This window comes from Ranitomeya variabilis, chromosome 6 (genome assembly GCF_051348905.1).
Source record: "Ranitomeya variabilis isolate aRanVar5 chromosome 6, aRanVar5.hap1, whole genome shotgun sequence".
Lineage (NCBI taxonomy): Eukaryota > Metazoa > Chordata > Amphibia > Anura > Dendrobatidae > Ranitomeya > Ranitomeya variabilis.
Genome location: NC_135237.1, coordinates 512,906,698 through 512,923,634, shown reverse-complemented (window position 1 = coordinate 512,923,634; position 16,937 = coordinate 512,906,698). Strand labels below are relative to the sequence as shown.

At 46.4% G+C, this 16,937-nt stretch overlaps 1 protein-coding gene and 1 non-coding gene across 3 annotated transcripts in view; both read right to left on the bottom strand.

The window, feature by feature from the left end:
* The window catches only part of CFAP418 (cilia and flagella associated protein 418), a 67,652-nt gene extending 60,761 nt beyond the window's left edge, over positions 1-6,891 (bottom strand). The window contains exons 1-2 of one of the 2 annotated variants that reach the window (XM_077270935.1): positions 6,731-6,891; positions 3,629-3,725 (exon numbers count right to left, since the gene is read on the bottom strand). In XM_077270935.1, coding sequence (XP_077127050.1) covers positions 3,629-3,725; positions 6,731-6,840 — 207 coding nt within the window. In that variant the 5' untranslated portion in view covers positions 6,841-6,891. The remainder of the gene's footprint in view (positions 1-3,628; positions 3,726-6,730) is intronic. The other variant, XM_077270934.1, reaches the window with a different exon arrangement.
* A 188-nt stretch (positions 6,892-7,079) lies between these two features.
* On the bottom strand, positions 7,080-7,161 carry TRNAS-AGA (transfer RNA serine (anticodon AGA)). Its single transcript has one exon. It is a non-coding gene; the product is annotated as a tRNA-Ser (tRNA).
* Positions 7,162-16,937: the final 9,776 nt, after the last annotated feature.

Here is a 16,937-nt window from a genome sequence, read left to right as displayed (position 1 = left end):
CAGGGAGGTCATCAATAATGGTGTCAGCCTCCAAGTGGTAGCAAACTATTCCATGGTACTGTGTGCCCCAATAAGACTATGAGAAACAGATTTTATGGTGGGTACGAAAAATCTACCTTTTATGTTTCTAGGTTCCTCTACAGAATCCAGATATTCGGGACTCTTTGTTTAAAAAAAAATCCTGTAAATTCAAAGTGAACAACCCCTTTAGTATTCTGGAGACTTTTTAATGAGCTATTCTATTTTCTATTACTTGCCTCCAAAAACGAAGGAAGATACTAGCATGGGGGGAAAGGAACATTTCCTGAGAAATTCCCTTGCAAATGTTTTCTTTAAACTGATTGTATTTTTCGGACTATAAGACACTTATGTAACAAGAAAAACTCTTGTTAAAAGGTTTGCGTCTTATAGTCCGAAGGTAGCTTCCTGTGATGGAGGAGAATGCTGACACTGTATCCTTCCCGATCAGAGAGAGCTGCTGCCTCTCCTCATGCTGTGCTCTGATCTATGTGATCGGTGAAGAGCAGGAGAAGATGCTGTGGGAACTGAACAGAGGATGCACGAGCTGAGCAGCTGAAGGACCTTCTGCACGAGAAGGGCATGGGCATGGGCATGCAGCAGAGTCACGATATGGTATGAAATATCATAAGTTTAGTTCTCTTGTCAGCCCAGGATGTGGGCTAAGAAACCCCCCTTGTCTTTTACTTCAGAGTAGAGCTGCCTTGCCAATGTATGTGAGAGGGGAGTTTTATTGAAGAAAGGCATTTACGACCGGCATTTCCTGCCGCGTACGCTCTTGTCCAGCTATCCGTGGACTAGAAGCTTCTAGAATCATGAAAGTCTTTTGTTCTGTTTTTGGAAGATATTAGGCAAACGATTTAAAATACGAACACAAAAATATATCGTCATAATCACACTCGGAGGATCTACCCATCCCTCGAAACACAGGTTTCTAGCTCCATCTGGTACAGAGGTAGGGATTTCTCTGTCAGTGTGCGTGACAAATAGGACATATTTGATCTCATCGGAATGCCCACGATACTACGAGATGAAGGATGGGTATGGTGCGATTATTTTATGTTCTGTAGCAAAGTTACGGGCATCAGATATATTTAATGCCCAGTGAGTAATACTGAAGAAGTAGGAGGGGTTGGAAAAACCAGCCCTTTCTGTGAGGTCACAGGCTGTAGGTTATAAAGTTGCTGGCAGGCTTCCAGGGGGGGAGTAGTTGTGAGTTTTTACCTGAAGCGACCAGACTGCGAGTGCAAATGCACTGGGATAGATGGAAAGCTCTCCTAGCCTGCAATGCAATGATCTGAGAATATGTGAGTGTTACCTTTTCTTCATTTAATCCTTTTATTTTTATAATTACCTTGTACATATTTGCAATTGTCTCACTTGTAACATCTTTGTAAAATATTTTATAAACACTGCCTAAAAATCATTTATGGGGTATAATATTTAATACTAGTTCGTTCTTCCTGCCCTAAACCGTACCCTGTCTCTGAAGGGAATTACGCTACTGTTTTTGGGTTGGCTCCAGACCCGTTCAATTGGAGCTGGTGGCAGCGACCGTGTGCAGGCTTTTGGGGGTCACTGTAGCGACTGCGGCTTGATAATTATTGTTCCTGCCTGAGTGGGAGTAGTTATCGCATCGCTGCAGTGCACCCAATAGCCAGTACATAGCAGGCAGCGTTTCTGGCGACTAATCACCCTAGGTGCAGTACCTAATCTGACCTGACAGTAAGGGGGGCGCCAGAGAGCTGCAAGGTTTAAGTGGAACTGTAAGCGGGATATACACAAATCCCTGCAGTTCATGGTATACTGAAGAGCAGTGGGATACCTAAAATAAGCCCCTGCTGTAAACTAAGAGGTCAATAGCCTCGGGTGTGTGTTTTCATCACATTGTGGCAGTGGAGGGAAAACTAGGATAAGCCCCCTGCACATGTGATAGCCGTCTGCTGGTCTAAAGTCACCCCAATCCGTGACATATTGTGGGCAGCGGCTAAGGGATCTTGACAATTGGTGACAGTCACGGAGTGAATCGTGACAGGCATGCAGCAGAGCTGTGCATGCCTGCATGGGCATGCAGCAGAGCTGTGCATGCCTGCATGGGCATGCAACAGAGCTGTGCATGCCTGCATGGGCATGCAACAGAGCTGTGCATGCCTACATGGGCATGCAGCAGAGCTGTGCATGTCTATATGGGCAGGCAGCAGAGGGCTGTGTATGTCTATATGGCCATGCAGCAGAGCTGTGTATGTCTATATGACCATGCAACAGAGCTGTGTATGTCTATATGGCCATGCAACAGAGCTGTGTATGTCTATATGGCCATGCAACAGAGCTGTGTATGTCTATATGGCCATGCAACAGAGCTGTGTATGTCTATATGGCCATGCAACAGAGCTGTGTATGTCTATATGGCCATGCAACAGAGCTGTGTATGTCTATATGGCCATGCAGCAGAGAGCTGTGCATGTCTATATGGGCATGCAGCAGAGCAGTGTATGTCTATATGTGATTGTATAGCAGAGCTGTGTGCATCTATGTATGCACATGTAGCAGAGCTGTGTGTATCTATTTGTGCATGTAGCATAACTGTGCATCTATTGGTGCATCTGAAGCAAAGCTCTGTGTGCTTAGAAGTGCATGTAGCAAAGCTGTGTGTGTCTTTATAAGCACATGTAGCAGAGCTGTGTGTACAAAAAATGGAAAAACAGAGCAGCACATTCAACATATAAAGAGTCTGGGTGCAATAAAGCTTCCACAGGCATATACCAAACCTTGCATGTAGTAGTCCAAAAAAGGGAAGCAGCACACCACGGTCTATGAATAAGGAGCTATTTTATTTAGTCCATGATGGCGACGGTTCGGTTCAGTATATAAAACCTTTTTCAAGCAGTGGTATGTATATGTGCATATGTAGAAGAGCTCTGTGTTTATATGTACATGTAGCAGAGCTGTGTTGTGAGTATAACACTGGAGAGACACACTAACAATATATTGATTACCTTTCTATTCTACCCTAGTACATTAAAATGAGAGAATGATCGCTACACCGCTAGGGAAGTTTTAATTAATAGGATTTTTTTTCCCCTTTTTTCTGCAGTCTATAACTGGGATGCCGCTTATGATAAGGTGTGTCTTGCATTTCGAAAAATACGGCAATTTTCCATGCTTCAAATACGCATATGCAAAAGCCACACCAAAACAATATATACTGGGATATCTTGATGATCGCCGAGATTCCCACCGAGACTCCAATGATCTCAAGAACGGGGAACCCCATCTTCAATGGAGTGGAGGTGTCAATACATGACCTGTGCTGCATTCACGGTTTATGAGACCGCAAAAGAAAGCAGAGTTCAGCGCTCCGCTCTTTCCAGCAGTCAAATTGACAATAAATAGAGCTTGCACACCTCCACACTATTCTAAAGGGGTTGTCCAAGATCAATCACGGGAGCGGAAATGCCTAAAGGAGCACTACTTATCTGTTACATGGCCTGAATCTTCCTGATGGCCTTCATTCATTTGCTGCAACTTTGAGATCATGCTGAACTCGTGACCGCTGCAACTAATCACCAACCAGATAGTGCTGCCGGAATGTGCACTTTAAAGATCGTACCTTGTTTTCTTCACAGAAGCGAACATCGAGTATATCTTCAATCAATTCATCAACGTTTTCATCATCCACCGGTGTGATCGCTAAAGGATTCTTAGATCTGAAAGTAAGCAATAAATCCCTATAAAACATAATTAACTGCAGGTCACATTGGTAAAGGAGTCGGTTGATCTCTTAGCTTGGAGATTACCATATATAAGATGAAACCATAATCCATGTCTGGGGGAATAACAGTTTTCAACCTGGACTGTGCCAAGGTGTGACCGTCCAGGCTGAGAACCACTGGTGACTGAACAGCTGGGAGCGCAGCCTCAGTGACTGGCGGTGACGTCATCGAGCTTACCTCCGGTCACTGAGGCTCCGTTCCCAGCCGGGCTGAACTGACATGACCTCTGTGACATCCCCACTAGAAAAACTCTGATGACAGCTGAGCGCTCACATTGTCTCTGACCGGCGGGGATGATTTCACCACTGATAAGAAGTGGTGTTTGCTGCGCTGTCATCCACATGATGACACTGGAACACTGGATGTTCGGGCCCCACATTCAAATGAATGGGGTCCGTGTACTCGAACCCGAACTTTTTGTAACTGCTCGGCCGAACCCGCCAGACCCGAACGACGCGGTGTTTGCCCATCTCTACACGCGAGTATTAATGAAGCATTCGCTGGAGTTCAGTGACCTAAATCAGTCGCATCTGGTGCCTAGCGAGCGATGTCATCGAAAAATGTGCGCCGCCGAAGAATGACGTACATTGGTGGAATACAATGCGCCACTGCAGAAAGAAGGTAATTTCCGGCACAACCAACTGGATAAAATCCATAATCATATCCTATGATTAATGGCGTCTTAGTGCTCCAGAAACGAGTAAAGTGTTGAGGTTTTTATCCAACTGGTTGTGCGGGAAGCTACCCTCAGCTGCAATCACCAGCAAGTACAGCACCTGCTACTCTCTAATTACAGCACCCGCTACTCTCTAATTACAGCAACGGATCCATCTAGATTCCAGTGTGAACAGCTCCAAAATCCCCCCCTCTCCCTCACCTCCTTGGATACACCACCGGAACTTATGATGAAATCGAGGGGTTGACGTATGGAAGCCAATATTTTTGCGCAACTTATTAACATGTTTACGTCAAATTTCTGGTGTTCGCGCCTTAATGAATCGCTCCCATTGTCATATCAGTGGGATGGAGCTAATGAGTTTAAAGGGGTTGTCCAGTGCAAAGCAATAAGTCAGCAGTCACTGTGGGGGATTGTAGGAGTGATACACACCCCCGGCCAGTGGGCGCAGCGTCACCTCCGTGCACTTGTACACAGTGAGTCGCCGGCCATGTCACTAGTACACATATATGGAGCGAGGCCCCGGCGGGGAGCATGTACACTGCAGACCCCGCTGCGCACAGGCCGTCGGCTGGTCATTCACAAGTCAGCAGTCACTGTGGGGGATTGTAGGAGTGATACACACCCCCGGCCAGTGGGCGCAGCGTCACCTCCGTGCACTTGTACACAGTGAGTCGTCGGCCATGTCACTAGTACACATATATGGAGCGAGGCCCCGGCGGGGAGCATGTACACTGCAGACCCCGCTGCGCACAGGCCGTCGGCTGGTCATTCACAAGTCAGCAGTCACTGTGGGGGATTGTAGGAGTGATACACACCCCCGGCCAGTGGGCGCAGCGTCACCTCCGTGCACTTGTACACAGTGAGTCGCCGGCCATGTCACTAGTACACATATATGGAGCGAGGACCCAGCGGGGAGTATGGATAATGCAGACCCAATCCCCGCTGCGCACAGGCCGTCGGCTGGTCATTCACAAGTCTGCAGTCACTGTGGGGGATTGTAGGAGTGATACACACCCCCGGCCAGTGGGCGCAGCGTCACCTCCGTACACTTGTACACAGTGAGTCGCTGGCCATGTCACTAGTACACATATATGGAGCGAGGCCCCGGCGGGGAGCATGTACACTGCAGACCCCGCTGCGCACAGGCCGTCGGCTGGTCATTCACAAGTCTGCAGTCACTGTGGGGGATTGTAGGAGTGATACACACCCCCGGCCAGTGGGCGCAGCGTCACCTCCGTACACTTGTACACAGTGAGTCGCTGGCCATGTCACTAGTACACATATATGGAGCGAGGACCCAGCGGGGAGTATGGATAATGCAGACCCAATCCCCGCTGCGCACAGGCCGTCGGCTGGTCATTCACAAGTCTGCAGTCACTGTGGGGGATTGTAGGAGTGATACACACCCCCGGCCAGTGGGCGCAGCGTCACCTCCGTACACTTGTACACAGTGAGTCGTCGGCCATGTCACTAGTACACATATATGGAGCGAGGACCCAGCGGGGAGTATGGATAATGCAGACCCAATCCCCGCTGCGCACAGGCCGTCGGCTGGTCATTCACAAGTCTGCAGTCACTGTGGGGGATTGTAGGAGTGATACACACCCCCGGCCAGTGGGCGCAGCGTCACCTCCGTACACTTGTACACAGTGAGTCGCCGGCCATGTCACTAGTACACATATATGGAGCGAGGCCCCGGCGGGGAGTATGTATAATGCAGACCCCGCTGCGCACAGGCCGTCGGCTGGTCATTCACAAGTCAGCAGTCACACTTCTTACTGCAAAACGAAGGACGTAAAAACAAAACGCCCCAAAAACAATGGAGGAATTTCATTTTATACCAATTCCCTCCGCTTGGATTTCTTTATTTCCCGTTTTCCAGCATGGTAATATTAATGGAGTCATGAACGACCCCTCGTCTCGCAAACACAACCCCCGCTCCCCCCGTACTGAGAAATAAAAATGATGGCTCTTGGAAAAAACGAAAGAGCAAAAACTGAAACTTGCTCCTTCAGGAAGGGGTTAACCAGTGGGCTATACTGCAGACAGACGACCAGTGTTAGGGGGTCGCACACACACGGATGGCTCCTGTACCCCCCAGTGTCAGGACCATGGCGCCCCCTGCAGTAACAGTCGTGCCAGGAAGGGTCTCAACCAACACTAATGACGGGTGTCTCCGGGAGACAGGACTATCGCGATACTGCCATTACCCGTCACCGCTCACTACCCCTCGCCCCTGCCATCATGGCCTCCTCCGCACCTCTTCGCCTCCTTCCTGTCAGCCGCCCTGCTCGCTGCTCCGCCCGGCCCCGGGTGACAGTACTTGCTCTCCACCTCGTCCAGGAGCTGATCCAGATCATCATCAGCCATCACACAGGCGCTAGCTCTGTCCCCACGCAGCGGCCTGTTGCTAGGAAACCCTTGGACGGAACGCTGAAGGAGTCAAACTACGTTGCGCAACAGCGCATGCGCGGATATATAATGACCCAAACCATGCAACACAAAGTATCGGCATCCGCGTTATATTAAAGACATTCTCTCACACATCAAGCTTCAGTATAATAAAGATTATACTGATGTCAAATATTAGTGGGGGAAAAAAAAAATAACGTAGTCGGCAGGATTCGAACCTGCGCGGGGAGACCCCAATGGATTTCTAGTCCATCGCCTTAACCACTCGGCCACGACTACATCTTATGCAGGAAGGAAGAACAGGATTTCACACAACTAAATACATGCAGCTGCAGAACATGGAGTGTGTGTTTTTCAGCTTCCATAGTCCTCCACAGTGACGCCAGGCTCCTACCAGGTTTTTCCTCAACAGAGGCGCGGGCGGCCATTTTGCTTACTCCACTTTGCCCTTACCTGCATGGAGACAGGATGCATTGTGGGAAGGAATGATGATGGCTGCTCCTGCTGTGTTTTATTCACTTGATTATTTGGCTGGCCTCAACAAAAAGGACTGTCTCTGTTTAGCTACCAACTGGATCTCTGTTAAAGGGGTTGTTCACAACTGAACAATCCCATCTTAACTGCTTAAAGGGGCTGTCCACCACTTGGGCAACCCTTTATGAATCACTATATTTCTCCGAATAGGATAACAACACCTCAAATAAAAACACCACCTAGAAGAAAAACACCCTCTGGTGCCAACGCCGGGTCTCTCTGGGCTACAGGGCGTTATGTCATGTGATCCAAGCAGCCAGTCAGGGGCCTGTAATGGGACGCTTCATCTTTCCCAGCAGATGATGACTAATTCAGCCATCATGTGCCTCTAATGGGTGGAGCGGAGCTGTTTCCAAACCTGTTAAATCTGACAGCACAATTAAACGTCAGCAGGGTGGGCATCATTCCTCATGCCTATCGGCGCCCCTATGACGTCATCGCAGGTCGCCCGTGGGTTGCCATGACAGATGGGATTATTAAATACTGTAAAATAAAGTGAGAAAAAATGTTCTAAAAAATATATATAAAAAAAAAAGTTCAAATCACCCCCTTTTACCCTATTAAAAAAAAATCACACATATTTGGAATCACTAAATAAATTAATCCGATCGACAATTGGCGTAATGTTGGCCGCCATAATATTGCAATAAAATGCAACAATGGGCGATTAAAACATTGTATCTAAAAGCGTCAGTTCAGAGGGCAAAAAAATAGCCCTCACCGAGCCCCAGAGCTCGAAAAATGAAAATGTTACGGGTCTCGGAAAATGGCGACACAAGCAACATATTTTTTATTTTTTACAACATTTTTTTTTACCACTTAAATAAAGAAGAAACTATACATGTTTGGTATCCGTGTACCCGTACCGACCTGCAGAATCATAATGGCAGGTCAGGTTTACCGTATAATGAGCATGATAAATTAAAAAAAATAAAAAAAAACAGTTTGGAAATTGCACCTTTTTTGTAATTTTAATGCACTTGAATTTTATCCCTTTTTCCAGTGCATCACATGCTAATATGAATGGTGTCATTCAAAGGTACAACTCATCCCGCAAAAAACAAGCCCTCATACGGCTATGTGTATGGAAAAAAAAAAAAGTTATAGCTCTTGATAGAAGGGAGGATAAAACAAAAATCAAAGAAACAGAATATGGCCACTGCATGAAGGGGTTAATATTCAAATGCGCTCGTAAGATCTATGTTCCGGACATAAAATAAAATTCCAAATTGTGAGACATGTAGATCAGGAGAGCGGACTGTCAGTCATTACATGTCTCACACTGGTATCGCCCTCTGTCATTTATAATTAGCTCTGGAGGCAGATTCTTGGGGAGATCTATGTCCGGCCCATAGATCTTAACAGCTCATTTACATATTAAAAAAACATGAATTTCTGAGGAATAAGACGTTGGATCACAGATATCAAGGTGTAATTTTATTCAGCTTCTTGTGACCTACGTGCCCATGTCGATGGCTCAGGAGGGTTGTTTCTACTGATAAATTCCCTGTAAGTTCGTATCTGCATTTACACTTTCCTGCTGAGACCTTTCTTGTTTTTTACATCTGCACAGTGGCCTCTTTCTTCCAATATGGTGTACGTTGTACCATGGTGTAAAAAATATTTTGTTAAATAAATTTAATCACCTACTTTTGCACTTTATTTAGGATTGCCAGCATAGCCCGTCTTTTGGGGTTCTTTTGAGGATGTCTATTTTGCCTAATATTTTCTTTACAGGAAATTTAACATAACCTATCGGGGCCTGCGTCTTAGATCCTTCCTTATCAGTTCACCTCTTGATGAGTGTTTTTCTTTGGCTATTGCTAATTGGGTGATTTTACTAACGTGTGTAAGGATATGGACATGCTGCCCCTGTTTCCCTCTTGAAGAAACAGTTTTTTGTAATTGTTATAAAATTCTATGTGATGTAATGTGATGTTGTGATGTATAATGTGAATAGTGTTATGCATTAATGGTATGTGTAGTTTGACAGTTAGAGCTAATGTTCGGAACTAGCCCAGAGTGGAAGGGGATGGGCTGCTGGGAAAGTGACAAGTTCCTGTCAGAGAGTGAGATAGGGCCTGTAGTGCATAGTGAGTGGACCTAAAGGTCCAAGGTGAGCGGTGCTTCATTCTGGGGTGACTTTAAATGAGTGGAGACCGAGGAAAAGGTGATAGCGAGATCCGGGGCAGAAGTAAGTAAGAGACAGAGTGTCCTACCGGAAATGATTCCTAGGAGAGGACATCTAGCCACAAGACCCCGAGCTTATAACGCTAGAACATAACGGGCCTAAGCAGGACTGGGTCCGTGGGATGAGTAGAGTGTCCTCAGCAGGAGTTACAGAGCGTCAGCATTACTGTGAAACATCTGGTCCTGGCAAGCCAGCAACATTGGTTACATGCGGCGTAGCCCCCTCACAACACAACTCCACACACCCAGCCAGGACCACCACCTCCTGAGGCGAGTACCTCACCTACTGTTACCACCCCGCGTCATGTTATACATGCAACATTTTGCATTTGTGTGCAGCGAGTTCTTATTCTTGCACGTGAGAAACACCAGTCTTACTGAATTGGGGTTGTAGAGTTTAGCTTGTTTACGTTCATGCGTTGCAAGTTCTGGGGTTTTATAATTTGCTTTTGCGTTCCTTTCCTCTCTGGCTGATATGAATGGTTCAAGTTGTTGCAGTGAATGAATCAAATGGTCCCCAATTCATCATTGCTGTTTCTCCGCTTCTCTGGAGTACTTTTCACATGTTTCAGTAGCTTTAGTATTTGTGCCATATCCTTTATTAGTATTGCACACAGATTGAACACATATGACTGCCAAATCAACTTGGTAAAAAAGTAAAGACATGTTGTCTGAAGAACAGCCTGCCAATGATGATCCTTTGGCAGCCATGTGTGCACATCTCATATTCCATTATTGAAGACTTCAGCAAATGTATTCCAGTTTTCATGATTTAGAGACAATATATGGCACTTTAGTAAAATAATATAAAATAGACTTTTATGCATCTGACTTGGCTCGGCCTCGCTTCACCACCTTCCCCTATCGTCACTGCCCTCTGCTGTGCTCCACGCCAGGTTTTACAAGTGGCCCAGTGTACGCCCATGGCATCATCTGCCTAGACCTATATAATGCCCACTAAAACACACACCTGTTTCCTGGTATTAAGACTCTTAGTCCTGATGTTTTGTTGTTCACCTCTGTCTGCTCTTGTTCTGCATTATTTTGCACTTTCCTGCCTCCTGTCTTCCTGCGTCCTAGTATAAGCAGGTTGTGAGATGCAGTGACGGACAGGAGGCAGACCAAGTGCTAACAAGGGTTTTAATAAACAGTAATTACTCCTTGCAGGGAGATATGTACACAAGGAGCAAGGTTATACCTAATACAGAGAGAACTAATAGGGGGGAAGGTTTTTTAACGAACAGGGGAGAATAATACAAATAATACTTTTAACACTTTGGGCATCAGCCACGGGTGTGCTCCTGCCCGTGACTGAGGACGTTTAGATTATGTGACAGAAAGGGATCTGTTACAGTTCTGTGAAAAATGGGGGAACTTCCCTGGCATTAACGGTGTCCTCCTGTGGTCCTGATGATGGCATTGTCCTCTGGTGGTCCTGGCAGTGGCGATGTCCTCTGGAGAATCTGGCGATGGCGGTGATGGTCTGTGGTATTATCACGGGCCATGGCCCCAACGGATGAAAGGAGGAAGGAGGAATAGTCTCTTCCCTCAGCGGTGAGAGTCCCTACACTGCTGGACCCTGTGACACTGTCCCGACACACTCTATAATGGCCAGCTTGGTCCGCTGTGCAGTACTGATGAGCACCTGTATCCCGTACACAGACCTTGCCTCTCAGGGTCAGTACTCCCAGTCAGGGTGGTCTTGTCAGCGTCGTCAGCTGAGTCAGCAGTCTCTTAACGGTCCGCGATGCAAGCAGGGACAGTGGTGTTAGCGAGGACAGCGTTATCTGTGGTGTCTCAGCGTGACCCCGTTGGTCGGTTCCTGTCAGTGCGTCCTCTCATCCCCGGCTCCAGTCAGCCCCCGGCCCGATGCCTCACACCTGATCTTCTCTGACAGGACTCTCCTGTGCGCGCCATTCCCGCCTGAATTGTTTGAATTTATGCACGTGCATTAACTGCTTAGACATGCCCCCTTCTCTTGAGCACAGGGACACCCAACCTCTCCCCCCTGTATCCTAGGTAACAGACCCGACGGTTCTGGACCCATTATGGATGAGGCAAACCTGGTTAGTTTCTCCCCCTTACACTACAGTGTTCCAAGTTTTCGCTCCCCGTGGCTTCCTGCTGCTGCATCAACACCCAGGACCCGTGTGCTCACCCGGACCTGTGGCTTAGAGATGCACCTCACAAGGTGAGCCCTAACCTAGACCTACCGACCGATGGTCACTAAGGGTCTTATGGAGAGATGGGCGGATACCTGGATGTTCAGGTTCGGCCAAATAGTTATAAAAAGTTTGTGTTCAGGTACCAGATCAGTACTCGGACCCGAAACGGGACCCCATTCATTTGAATGGGGGGTCAGAACATCCAGTGTTTGCTATGTGGTCATGTGCATGACAAAGTGGCAAACACCGTTGGTCAGACAGCTGCGGTTCCCACGCTGTCAAAAGACTGTGTGAGCCTGCAGCTATGATCGCAGGTATAAACTTCACCTCCGGTCATCGCTCCCATCAGCCGATGTCTGCTGCTGCTAATAACAGTGAGAGCAGGAGCGACTGATGGGAGTATTCATCATCTGCCTCCTGTGCGGTAAATAAATAATAAAAAAAAAATGAGGTGGATTCCCCTGTATTTTTCATAACCAGCCTTGCTAAAGCAGACAGCTGGGGGATGGTTATTGGCCCACCCAGCCTAAAAATATCATCACTCAGCCACACAGAAAAGGCACATCTATTAGATGCGCCAATTCTGGTGCTTTGCCTGGCTCTTCCCACTTGCCGTGTAGCGATGGCAAGTGGGGTTCATATATGTGGGGCTGATGTCACCTTTGTATTGTCAGATGACATCAAGCCCACGGATTACTAATGGAGAGTCGTCTATAAGACACCTATCCGTTACTAATCCTATAGTTATACGGTAAATAAACAGCCAGAATAAAGTCTTTTTTTTAAATAAAACAAGACACACTTTTACTTTTATATTTAAAAATAACAAACACAGTTATACTCGCCTGATGCCTAATCCACTGAATGACTTTCTCACCATGGTAGCAGGGATCTCAGTGAGGTCACCGCAGTTCATCTCAGCTGGGAATGCAGCCTCAGTGACCGGAGGTAACCTCGATGACGTCTCCGCTGGTCACTGATGCTGCACTCACAGCAGCTCATTCACTAGTTGTTCTCAGCCTGGATGATCGCATCTTGGCACTGTCCAGATTAAAAAATGTTAATCACCCAGACTTGGATTACAGCGTGGGACTAAACGATGGACAGGTGAGAGATATTGTTGTTTTTTATTTTTGCTTTATTACAGGAGACGAGGGATTCAGGTGTAATTAAGCGTTAGGTGAGTATAACTGTGTTTGTTATTTTAAAATAAAAAAGTTAAAGTGTTTTGTTTTATTTCAAATAAAAGACTTTATTCTGGCTGTGTCTTTATTTACAAAACAACTAGACGATTAGTAATGAATAGTTGTCTTATAGACACTTCTCCATTACTAATCCATGGGCTTGATGTCACCAGACAATACAAAGGTGACATCAACCTCACAAATGTGAACCCCACTTGCCACCGCCACAGGGCAAGTGGGAAGAGTCGGGCAAAGTGCCAGAATTGGCTCATCTAATAGATGTGCTTTTTCTGGGCAGCTGCGGGCTGCTATTTTTAGTCTGGGGGCCAATATCCATGGCCCCTTTTCAGCCTGAGAATACCAGACCCCAGCTGTCTACTTCAGCAAGGCTGGTTGTCAAAAATGGGTGGAACCCCATTCCGTTTTTTAAAATTATTTATTTATTAAATAATTAAAAATTACAGCATAAGGACCCTTCTATTCTTGATAACCAGCCTTGCTGAAGCTGATAGCTGAGGGTGGCAACCCCCAGCCCCCCAGCTTGGAGTTTTGCCTGGCTAGTTATCAAAAATACAGGGAACCCACGTCGTTTTTTTTTTTATTATATATTTACAGCGCAGGAGCCGGTTGATGAATACTCCCCTGTTATTAGCAGCAGCAGGCCTCAGCTGATGGGAGCAGTAGTCCCATCAGCTGACACCAGTGACTGGAGGTAATCTTTATACCTCCGATCACAGCTGCGCGCTCACGCTGTCTTTTGACAGTGTGGGAGCCGCGGCTGTCTAATTGACGGTGATGATTTTACCGCTGATCAGAAGCGGTGTTTGCCGCACTGTCATTCACATGACAGCGCAACAAACACCCCGTGTTCGGGGGGCTGATACCGAACAGTAACACGGACTTCCTGGTAAAGTCCGTGTTCGATGTCTGTGCCCGAGCAGTAGGTGTTCTGATATGGATCCCAAACGTTACTGTTTGGTTTCGGCCATCTCTATTCTCATGTCCTACAAGGTTAGGACATGATGGCAAACACTCATAAAATCCTTGACATTTATTGTGGGATGTTTCTTTCACAAAATGTGGAGATCAGTCAGCATCAGGATGACATATACGTACAAGATGTGTTTTGTGGATTACATCCAATAATCCGCATGAGTCATTGTCAAAAACTACAGAGCAGCCGAAGACCCCTACTGAGACACTTCTAAAGGGGGCTCTTTATCCATGGAGAACATTGTGTTTTCTTATCTCTCCAAATCAAGAGATCATTCAGTTAAATGACATAATTACAATATGTTTGCTCGAAGCATCATCAGTGGAAAATGATACAGATGGCTCTCAAGTACAGTAATCTTCCAGGCAATTTTCTTTAATTTGATTTTTATAGTTCCTTATTTTCTTTATACTTTTTTTTTCCTTGAAATTGATCCCAGCTTTCTATAAACGCAGTTCATGCCTAATAGCTCCATCTGAATATCTGGCACTAGAAATTCATGTACATAAACGGCTGGAAGCCAACCATGGGTTATAGGAGGAAGAGATGTGGGAGAGGCCATTAATAAGGGCGCTTAATCCTCTCTGATGCCATACAAGAAATAGGATACATATCACGTCCAATTTATTACCTGCACATGTGAAGCTCGGGATTTATCAAGCTTTTGGGAAAAATAATCTTTGGCCAAAATAACTCAACAAGTGCCATTTATCATGGTAGTCAATTTTTTTTCTTCAAAATCTGTTGTCGGGAAACTAACCTGCCAAATATGAGTATATGAAAGCAGAGACGTTGATTATGCCACACACAAACTGTGGAATCGGATGCCAGGGGTGTACATAGAAATCATGGGGCCCCATAGCAAGACTTCTAATTGCCTCCCTACCCTCCAAAAAGAATAGTAATATTTGGCATTATCACAGAATAGCATATCCCACAACATTGCAGCCCTTACAAAGTACTATTGCCTCTATTAAAGCCCCTAAGTGTTCCCACACACTAAGAAACCTCACACAACCCTGCACACAGTATAATGGACCCCACACAACCCTGCACACAGTATAATTGGCCCCGAAACAACCCTCCAAACAGTATAATTGGCCCCTGAAAATAGCATGATGGTCTCCAAACAGCATGATGGCCCTCCACAAAGCACTGAAATAGTATGATGGCCTCCACATAGCACTACAAATAGTATGATGGCTCCCAAATAGCCCTCCAAATAGTATTATGCCCCTAAAATAGTATGATGACCCCCACATAGCCCACCAAAGAGTATGATGGCCCCCAAGTAGCATGATGGGTCCCACATAACACTCCATATAGTGTGATGGCCTGCACATAGCACTCCAAATAGTGTGATGGCCCCACATAGCACTCCAAATAGTGTGATGACCCGCACATAGCACTCCAAATAGTGTGATGGCCCCCACATAGCACTCCAAATAGTGTGATGGCCCCACATAGCACTCCAAATAGTGTGATGGCCCCCACATAGCACTCCAAATAGTGTGATGGCCCCACATAGCACTCCAAATAGTGTGATGGCCCCCACATAGCACTCCAAATAGTGTGATGGCCCCCACATAGCACTCCAAATAGTGTGATGGCCCCACATAGCACTCCAAATAGTGTGATGGCCCGCACATAGCACTCCAAATAGTGTGATGACCCCCACATAGCACTCCAAATAGTATAGTTCTCCTAATAGTTTACATGGGCGCCCAGGGCCACGGACCGGGTTGCCACCATGACATCCCCCTGTGAACACAGGACCCGGTACCGGGTACCCCACGGCCCTGGCGGGCGACTCACTGAGCTGTGTATCTAAGCCCGTGATGTTTGATGCAGCCATGTAGCTAACCATTTTATGTGTGATGCATTCTGCTGAGCCGTGAATCTAAGCCCATCATGTGCAATGCAGTCTGCTAAGCCATGTATCTAAGCCCATCATATGTAATACAGTCTGCTGAGCTGTGTATCTAAGTCCATTATGCGTGATGCAGTCTGCTGAGATGTATATCTAATCCTATTGCAGTACCCGGGGGGAAACTAAATGTTATAGGCGCCAGGGCCGGCCAATAATAAAGAAATTAGGAGTGTCACAGGCAGCATTGTGGCGTGCTAGCCCTGCGTCCCTCACACTGAGTCCTAACAGCCTCGTAGTGTGTTTGTGTGTGCAGTTTCAAGGATGAACACTGACAAGGGTATTAAGGTAATCAAAAGGGAGTCTTCACTGTATTCACTTCAAAATACATAGTCCATAGCGATGGTATCACAGTCTTTTATACAAGCTTGAAATTTTAGGTAGCAGGAGAGATGGTCACCGTGATATTTAAGATGGAATCTTCTCAGTTAATGGCTTAAATAAAGGGATCGGCTGACTGCCGGTTATATACCGAGTTACTATATTAATTTACGCAGTCCTTCAGTTACATTACTACCAAGGATGGGCCTGCACAATTTGCTTCTCTGTGGAAATAGTGTTCACTGCTAACTCACGATTAATTCCTGATACGGTTCCCTGTCGCAGGGCGGACAGGAGAGGATGCAGTAGAACATGAGGCACTCACGCTGGCAGAACCATTTAGGCTATGTGCACACGACCGGAATTGCTGCAGCAATTTCCGCGGCAATTCCGCAGCTCACTACCGCGGGTAAAATGCATGCGGAATTCGCATGCGTTTTCCCGCTAAACACAAGTGTTTTACAAGCGTTATTAGCTTGCAGAATGCAAGCGTTTTCCAAGCGCTCTGAGCATCCCTTGGATAACTGATTGACAGGTTGGTCACACTTGTCAAACATAGTGTTTGACAAGTGTGACCAACTTTGCACTATTTATGCTGCCTATGCAGCATCAATAGTAAAAAGATATAATGTTAAAAATAATAAAAAATCGCGATATTCTCACCTTCCGGCGGCCCCGCAGCCTTCCCAATCCTCGCGATGCTCCCGGCAACTCCCACTCTCAGTGATGCCTTGCGACAA